At 42.7% G+C, this 8,314-nt stretch overlaps 1 protein-coding gene across 1 annotated transcript; it reads left to right on the plus strand.

The window, feature by feature from the left end:
• Positions 1-4,124: 4,124 nt before the first annotated feature.
• LOC128015060 (polycomb protein eed) lies at positions 4,125-7,812 on the plus strand. The gene is made up of 12 exons (XM_052598780.1): positions 4,125-4,293; positions 4,767-4,919; positions 5,214-5,306; positions 5,393-5,458; positions 5,600-5,725; positions 5,871-5,952; positions 6,026-6,117; positions 6,635-6,768; positions 6,861-6,966; positions 7,074-7,232; positions 7,359-7,432; positions 7,544-7,812. The coding sequence occupies exons 1-12, from the start codon at positions 4,177-4,179 to the stop codon at positions 7,668-7,670; spliced, it is 1,329 nt and encodes a 442-aa protein (XP_052454740.1). The 5' UTR covers positions 4,125-4,176; the 3' UTR covers positions 7,671-7,812.
• Positions 7,813-8,314: the final 502 nt, after the last annotated feature.

The raw sequence follows: 8,314 nt of genomic DNA on the forward strand, positions 1-8,314 counted from the left end.
AATTCCAGATAATGAGTTCAGACTGGAAACACTGCACCTCTGGTTGATTTCATTTGAATTACATAGGCCTAAATATAAAATTATTGTTATTATTATTCTATTTAAATGGCTTATTTTAAAAGTAGGCATGTCCAGCTAGACATGGTTCGTCTGATGCATGAGCCTGGTTCAATTCTGACGTTTCAGAAAGAAGTTAATGTAGACCGAGATGGCAGAAAGCACATCCTGTTGAGTTTTGTAAGGTTTTCATGTTATTCAGGGTGTCTTACGACCCAAACTGACGTAGCTGAAGCTCTTTCCTCTTGTTATCGGGATGGAAGCTGTGGATCGGGATCCGCCGATCGGAGAAGTGCAGCAGACTACACTCTACAAGATAAAGCTTCAGTTGCTGTTGTTTGTATAGCAAATGAAAACATGTTAGGCTGTGAGGTTTTTCTTAAGCAGGCATAGAATAAAATTAGAAGGCTAAATAAAATCTGCACATTTCATGTCATTGTAGATCTTACAGTAAAATTCAAATGTCATTGAATAAATTAATTTCTGTTTGGTCAAAAAAAAAAAAAAAAAAAAAAAAAAAATATATATATATATATATATATATATATATAGCTCTTATGGAGATTAAGTCTCGGTCCGCCTACAACAGGAGACCCACTGCCTGTTTGAATAGAGCTCTGGAGCGCACGCCGCCCTGGCGATTTATGTACGAGACCACAGACATGTTGTCGGTTTGAATCAGTACATGTTTCCGCTCCAATTTTGACTGAAAGGCTTGCAGGGATATTAGGACACCGCTTCCATTATTCCAAACGGTTTATGTGCCACCTTCTCTGTGACTCTGACCACAGGCCCAGACGCACTGCTCCCCAGTCTAGATTCGCAGAGAAAAGAACTCCTGGGCTGAACATATCCGGGCTGTTCCACGGTCTCAGAGTGCTGACGCAACTGTGAATGACCGTATGTGCTTGTGGACCGAAGACCACGTCCTCGGCGGAACTCGAGTTACAGCCAAAACTGTAGTGGCCGCAATGTAGCAGACCCAGATGGCACACCGAAGAAGCTGCCGCCATCATGAAATGCTCTAGAGAGAGATGGGCTCGCATCGCCATCGAGTCCAAACATATTCCCAGATATGTTACAGTCTGACTTGTAAAAACACGCTCTTCTGCATATTCACACGCAGTCCCAGCGTATCCAAACGGCGAAGCATTGTTTCCACGTGACTGAAAGCACATCTCTTGAATGGGCTAAAATCAGCCAATCGTCCAGATAATTCAACATGCACATTCCGCTCGATCTGAGGGGAAATTTCGCTCTAACGCTCTCTCTCGAGCAGACTGAGAACTTCCTGTCGCAGAACAGGACGGTTTTGGGGCAAAGTCAGTGACGGGACCACGCCATTGAAGCTGGGAGGTCTGTGTTTGAATTGGAGAGAATATCCGTCGTGAATTATTCCCAGTATCCACGGTGAAACGCCCGGGATAGCCCTCTTACCGTCCATGAGATGACACCGCGGACACGTTACCTCTACAGCCACTGATGGCTTATTTTGATCAGGGCCCTGCCCCCGCGAGGCTGGAAGCATTGGCGGGAGGGCGGGCGCGTCGCGTAATGGTGTGACATTCTTGTACCATCGAGAGGCCATTATAATCATGGACTGTGGCTCTGCGCTGTTTGAGACAGGACGAGTGACACAATGTTGGGTGTAAGAATTTGTATACATGCTTCTATAGTACAATTTTTACTCACAAAAACATCATATAAACACATATAGCAATCATCACCCATAGTGATGTGGGAGACATGATGCATGTGTCTTTGTGGTGTTGGCATTCTCGCTCCTTCGCGAGGCCATTATAATCATAGATTGTGGCTCTGCACTGTTCTGAGACAGGTCGAGTGACACAGTGATGAGTGTAAGAGGAAGTAAAGCTCTTTCGTTGATTGTATAATGCTTTTATTGTGGAACTCACACAAACAGCATTTAAACAGACATAGCAATCGTCACCCGAAGAAAAATGGGGGACATGATGCATCTGAACATGGAGGGTGACACCGTGTTTATGTGGTGTTGGCACTCTCGCTAGGCCATTATAATCATGGGTTGTGGTTTAGCGCTGCTATGAGACAGGGCAAGTGACACAGTGTTGAGTGTAAGAGAAGAAAAGCTCTTTTGTTGATTGTGTACATGCTTCTATTGTGGAACTCACACAAACGGCATTTAAACACACATAGCAATCGTCGCCCGAAGGAAATGGGGGACATGATGCATTTGAACATGGCGCTTGGGGGCAGGGCCTCCCACGCACTCACTCTTTCACCGTCAGGGAGACGGCTCGATGGCGTGCTGGCTCTCTCCGGGTGCGGGGTCCTCAACTGACCCTGACGTTTCCTTCCAGGCTCTTACCATTGCTGGTTTCGGCCGAAACGAGTGTCCGGTTCAGAGCGGGTTGCCACTGTGGGCTATTTAGCTGGTTTTAGAGCCTGACGAGGTGCATAAGAACCTCGCAGAAGAAGACTGGAGTGAGCGGCGGGGCATCACGTGGCTCATCGCCTTGGCGCGCTTTCTGCATCTCTGAGAAAAGCTCCATGACGTCATCAATGAGGCCGGAGGGAGCAACTGGAACGTTTAGGGGCGTCTTATGGTCCGCGTCTTTCAGGACAGCTAGGGTAAGCCATAGGTGCCTGTAAGGACGACCATGAGCCCCATGAAACGGCTGAGCAGAGCGCTAGTAGCCATCAGCGCGAGATCATTTGCCGCGCGCAGATCCCTGATGACGTCAGCGCTACTGTGCCGCCGTCTGCCTGAAACACCTTGAGTATTGCCCTGGCATGAAGAACAGAAGCGGTCTTCCCACAGAAGTATAGGCTTTGTTCGTCTAAGGGCCGTAAACTGCACGGCTTGGAAGGCAGGCTGTGGTCTGAACCAAATGCAGAGGTAGACGGGCACAGGTGTCCGGTAACGGTCTCCTCGACGGGGGGAGGGTTTCAGCCCCATCCTCGTGCGTGAACATGGCCTGCGTAGCAGAGTGGGTGCGCGCCGATTGGGGTGCAGCCCACGACTTCACCATGAGCTCTTGCACGGCTCAATGCTGTCTGGTAGCAGCTTGACTGGAGGAGCCACGAGTCCAGTTACCTTTCACAGGCTCGTCAGGTGCGTTGTAAGTGAGACCCAGCTCCGTGACGGCCTTTCCGATGACCCTGATGAGCTCCTCCTGGGCATATCAAAGGCAGCAAAGGATACATCTATGCTGCCTTCAAAAATCGGCCAGATGAAGGCATCTCAGGAGACAGGAAGTGAAGCTAACATTGAATTCGGACGTGCCTTAATGCCTCACGGCCTTGGAATGCGTCCTCCGAAGGCAGCATTTTTCAGTTTTCGGATGCAGCCACAGACAGGTTGGTCACGTGACCCGGACGTAATAGTAAATATGGCCTATCAAAATAAAAGCCAAGCTTTTAGAACGGTCATAATCATAGATATACATAATAAAGGCCTTATGTATATATATGGTCATAATATGCAGCGCTAACGTTATACCAGAGTAACGTTAGAAGAAGAAAAATCATTTAATAAATAGCCTTATATAAACCTGGACCGGAATAAATATGTTAGCAACAGTAGTTTATTACAGCTATTTAATATCGTGCCTATCCAGACATCACCAGTCACGTTTAATGAGCGCATTGTTTGGCTCAATACAGTTGGTAATATAGGTTAACCTAAGAACTTATTGTGTGTGCAGAGTTGTTACTGTTAGCGCTATATTATATAATTAAATTTATATTCAATGTGGTTTCCACCGTAATGGATAACTGTTCCCCCTTTCTACCAGCAGGTGGCAGTATTTAAATGACTGACTGTATGGTGTCTTTGGTAACTGTTTTAAATCAAGATTACTGATACAGATGTATTTATTGTTGTTCATTTTATTTTGTTTTTATTTGCCTAGTTATCATCATCATCATCATCATTCACCCAGCCCAGAGTTAAACCTGCTTCTGTTTTAACCTTTTTTTATAAAAAAACAAAAAACAAACTATCAAAACATACACGGACCCCGAAGACTCCCTCTGCTGTCGGTCAGAATTATAGCATTTGTCGTGCTGATTTGCAGCAGTATGACATGAGAGCATACGATTTGCTTTCCGGCAGTGTGCCATTGCTGGAGGAAGATGCGGAGGAAGATGTCTGAATCTCATGCCGAGGCGGGAAACGAGATGCCGAATAACAAAAAACAGAAATTAAGCAGTGATGAAAACAGCAACCCTGATCTGTCTGGAGACGACAATGTACGTTAATCGTGCACCGAATGTGTTTAATATGTGTATTTTTGCAGCTTTTCACGAATGAAGTTTCTCTTTGTCTCTCATCGCGTGTTTCTTATTAGCGTTAAATTATCTTTCGTTTACGCTGCTCAGTGTTTTTCATCATGATTTTAATGGACATTTAACATGCCCTGTGTTGTTATGTTATTAAACACACAGACGTGATTGTGTCATTGTTAAGAAGAAAGACCAGAATAATCTGACTACCTTCAATTAGTGTAGGTTTCATGATTGATGATGATTAAAACCAATAATAATAATAATATAAAGCATGACAGGTTTCTGTTAAGAGTTTATGTGAATACATTTGTTTCGGCCTCCATCGTGTGATCTGCTCTGGATCAGTCTATAAATTAAAAGTGTTTATTAAATTCTGCTCACATCGACTAAAGCGTGTTAATTCATAGTTTAACAATCGAATGTTTTCGATTTATCAGGATGATGCTGTCAGCATTGAAAGTGGCACCAACATGGAGCGACCCGACACTCCCACAAATACAGCCAATGCCCCGGGCAGGAAGAGCTGGGGCAAAGGCAAGTGGAAGTCCAAGAAATGCAAATATTCCTTCAAGTGTGTCAACAGTCTGAGGGTAAGAACAGAGCTTGTCTTATTATTGGGAGATGTGAGGGTCTGTAGTGCTTATTTTGGAAAAAAGTGTAACAGCTAACTTTGATTACGTGAGGCACTTCATACAATCATACAATGTCCTCTGGTCTCCTTCCCTGCATACCACCAAAGCAGCGGCATTAACATTAGCCATTAACACTTCTTTTTGGCTTAAGCTTGCAGGCTTGCCTTTCTGTGGCTTTGGTAAGAAAGCCTGTGGTGTTTGTGTAGTGAATACTTGTGATGGCACTTTGATAGAGTTTTTTGTGATGTACAGGAGGATCATGGGCAGCCTTTATTTGGAGTGCAGTTTAACTGGCACAGTAAAGAGGGAGACCCACTGGTGTTTGCAACCGTTGGAAGCAACAGAGTGAGTGAAACTCAAGACTGTTAATGTTATTCATTAAACACTGTTTCTGCAGACTCCTTCATGGTGGGTGTATCTTGTTCTTGCAGGTCACTTTATATGAGTGTCATTCTCAAGGAGAGATTCGTCTCCTGCAGTCATATGTAGATGCTGATGTATCCTTTTCAGACACAGAGAATAAACTCGTTAAATGGTTGGGTTTTATCTTTGAGCAATGTCATTCTGCCTCTTTAAATCTGCCGCTGCAGATTTGGGCCAGTGTCTTTTGTTATTCCTTTGATTGTTGCACTGCCTAGGCAGATGAAAACTTCTACACTTGTGCTTGGACCTTCGACACGGGCACAAGTCACCCGCTGCTGGCTGTGGCGGGGTCACGCGGCATCATTCGCATCATCAACCACATCACCATGCAGTGTGTCAAAGTGAGTTTTGGAAGTTGCCACAACGAATTGAATGTCAATGCAATGCATATTGAATTGCTATTATTTGAAACAACCTTACCTGCATTAGTGTGCGACTGCTGCTACTCCAAACAAGTTTATGCAGATTTTTTCATTTTATCTGCAGCATTATGTCGGCCATGGAAATGCAATCAATGAACTCAAATTTCATCCAAGGGATCCAAACCTTTTGCTGTCAGTTAGTAAAGGTAATGACCTTAAAACCAACACATACACATCGTTTAGAGCATGTTATTTCATAATTTGCTGTATGTTTGTCAGATCATGCACTGCGCCTTTGGAACATTCAGACAGACACTCTGGTGGCCATCTTTGGAGGTGTTGAAGGCCATCGTGATGAGGTCTTGAGTGCGGTGAGTTTAATGAGGCTTTGGCTGGTTGATGTTAAACTTAATTCATGGAGTATCATTGGTATTCTTGATCAGATTCACTTTTGTCACACTGCAGTTTGATTGTAATCATTATAGTTATTGTCTAATTCTAATAAATACTTCTGCTCATGCACAATTTCTCAAACTGGGGTTCATGAGTACAAAAAAGTAAATTGTCACATATTGCTGGACTTTAGATTTAGCAATCCTCCTATGCGTTTAGCCCCCCCCCCCATAGAATAATATATATATATATATATATATATATATATATATATATATATATACAGAATCTGAATTAAAATGTGTTTGATTTAAGCCTATATAAATATATAAATAAATAAATGGAAAACAAAAACAACGAAAAGAAACTGCTGGCTGACCCCTAGAGGGGTGGGGAAAACGTCTGTGGTCATTACCGCCCACAACTATACCGCCCATCACATTAGGCAGATGAAAAGTGTCTTTTTGTCACAAAATGTTTCTGTTGTGTTTTTAGGATTTTGACCTTCTTGGTGAGAAGATCATGTCCTGTGGGATGGATCATTCCTTGAAACTGTGGAGAATCAACTCTGAGAGGATGCAGAAAGCAATACGTGGTTCATATGAGTATAACCCCAGCAAAACCAACCGGTGAGTCCTCACTATTGCTCTTCATTGGGTTGTTCAGCAGTCTGTGTGTTTAGTATGTGGATTTAACAAGTCCTTTCACCATACATTTTTAGGCCTTTTGTGTCTCAGAAGATTCATTTCCCAGACTTTTCTACACGAGATATTCACAGGAACTATGTGGACTGTGTCCGCTGGCTTGGTGATTTGATTCTTTCAAAGGTACTTTTAGTAACACAAGAGCCAAAAACAGTAGTCATTATTAGTTACTCCGCAATAATGCTTATCATTTGTTAACTCACCATCATTCTTTTTCGGTCATATTTCAGTCATGTGAAAATGCTATTGTGTGTTGGAAACCTGGGAAAATGGAAGACGATATTGACCACATCAAACCGAATGAGTCTAATGTGACCATTCTGGGCCGCTTTGATTACAGTCAGTGTGACATTTGGTACATGCGTTTCTCGATGGACTTCTGGCAGAAGGTATGAGGTTCTTGATAGACATTCATTGTTTCATTGTGCACTAACGAACAATGTCATTAAATAGCATTAGTAAGAACATCTTATGTTAGCACAAGAATGAAGAGTGTGTATCTTTAATTTTCTCAGATGTTAGCTCTTGGAAATCAAGTCGGGAAGCTCTATGTTTGGGATCTGGAAGTAGAAGATTCTCATAAAGCAAAGTAATAATACATGTTTGTCGGGCATTTGTGCTTGAACTATCCACAACACCATATACAGCTTAATTTACCAGCATTGTACTTTTTAAATTCTGCCTTCTGTTTTGCATTCAGGTGTACCACACTTACCCTCCCTAAATGCACGTCGGCCATCAGGCAGACCAGTTTCAGCAGGGACAGCAGTATTCTTATCGCAGTGTGTGACGACGCATCGATCTGGCGCTGGGACCGACTGCGCTGATTTTTTTCATGTCATTGATTGTTGAAATTATTGATCAACGGGTTCTGTAGTCTTTGCTTTTGCCTTTTTCTGGATTTTGCTTTTGTCTTTTTTCCTTGCCATTCTCTTGTCTGACTTTAATAAAATCTATTTTTCTAATCTATTCCTTTCTCCCTTTTAAATTGTTGTGAAATTGTTTACATAAACCCAACACTTTTTCACATCAGATTTTTAAAGGGGACCTATTATGCAAAATTAACTTTTATAAGTTGTTTGAACACAGATGTGTATCCACAGTGTGTGTGAACAACCAGCCTATAATGGTTCTGGTAAAAATCCACCAATTTCTTTTTTTATTATCTCCATAAATCATATTCTCTCCAAATGAACGGTTCCAGTTTTACCCATAACTGTGCGTTCACACTGCCAGTGTCGAGTGTAAAAAAATCGCTCTGACCGCCCTGCTCACAATGCTGCAGAAGGATTAATGAGTGCTCTGACGTAGATCGAATGCTTATCTTGTATTTAAAGTGGCCGCAAAGCAAACAAACTTGTTAAACTTGTGCAGACTAACCACAATGAGGGTAACATTAAAAAGTCAACCTCATTAAATATTGTTGTGGATGAAGTATTAAGGTCCATTACCTAATAACCCTTTTGAAAAT

This window comes from Carassius gibelio, chromosome A1, assembly GCF_023724105.1.
Source record: "Carassius gibelio isolate Cgi1373 ecotype wild population from Czech Republic chromosome A1, carGib1.2-hapl.c, whole genome shotgun sequence".
Lineage (NCBI taxonomy): Eukaryota > Metazoa > Chordata > Actinopteri > Cypriniformes > Cyprinidae > Carassius > Carassius gibelio.

Coding starts and splice junctions, on each gene's coding strand:
- LOC128015060 (XM_052598780.1), top strand. CDS start 4,177: ATGCGGAGGAAGATGTCTGAATCTCATGCCGAGGCGGGAAACGAGATG. Junction 5,726..5,870: donor TCACCATGCAGTGTGTCAAA/GTGAGTTTTGGA, acceptor TTTTATCTGCAG/CATTATGTCGGCCATGGAAA. Junction 6,769..6,860: donor AACCCCAGCAAAACCAACCG/GTGAGTCCTCAC, acceptor ATACATTTTTAG/GCCTTTTGTGTCTCAGAAGA.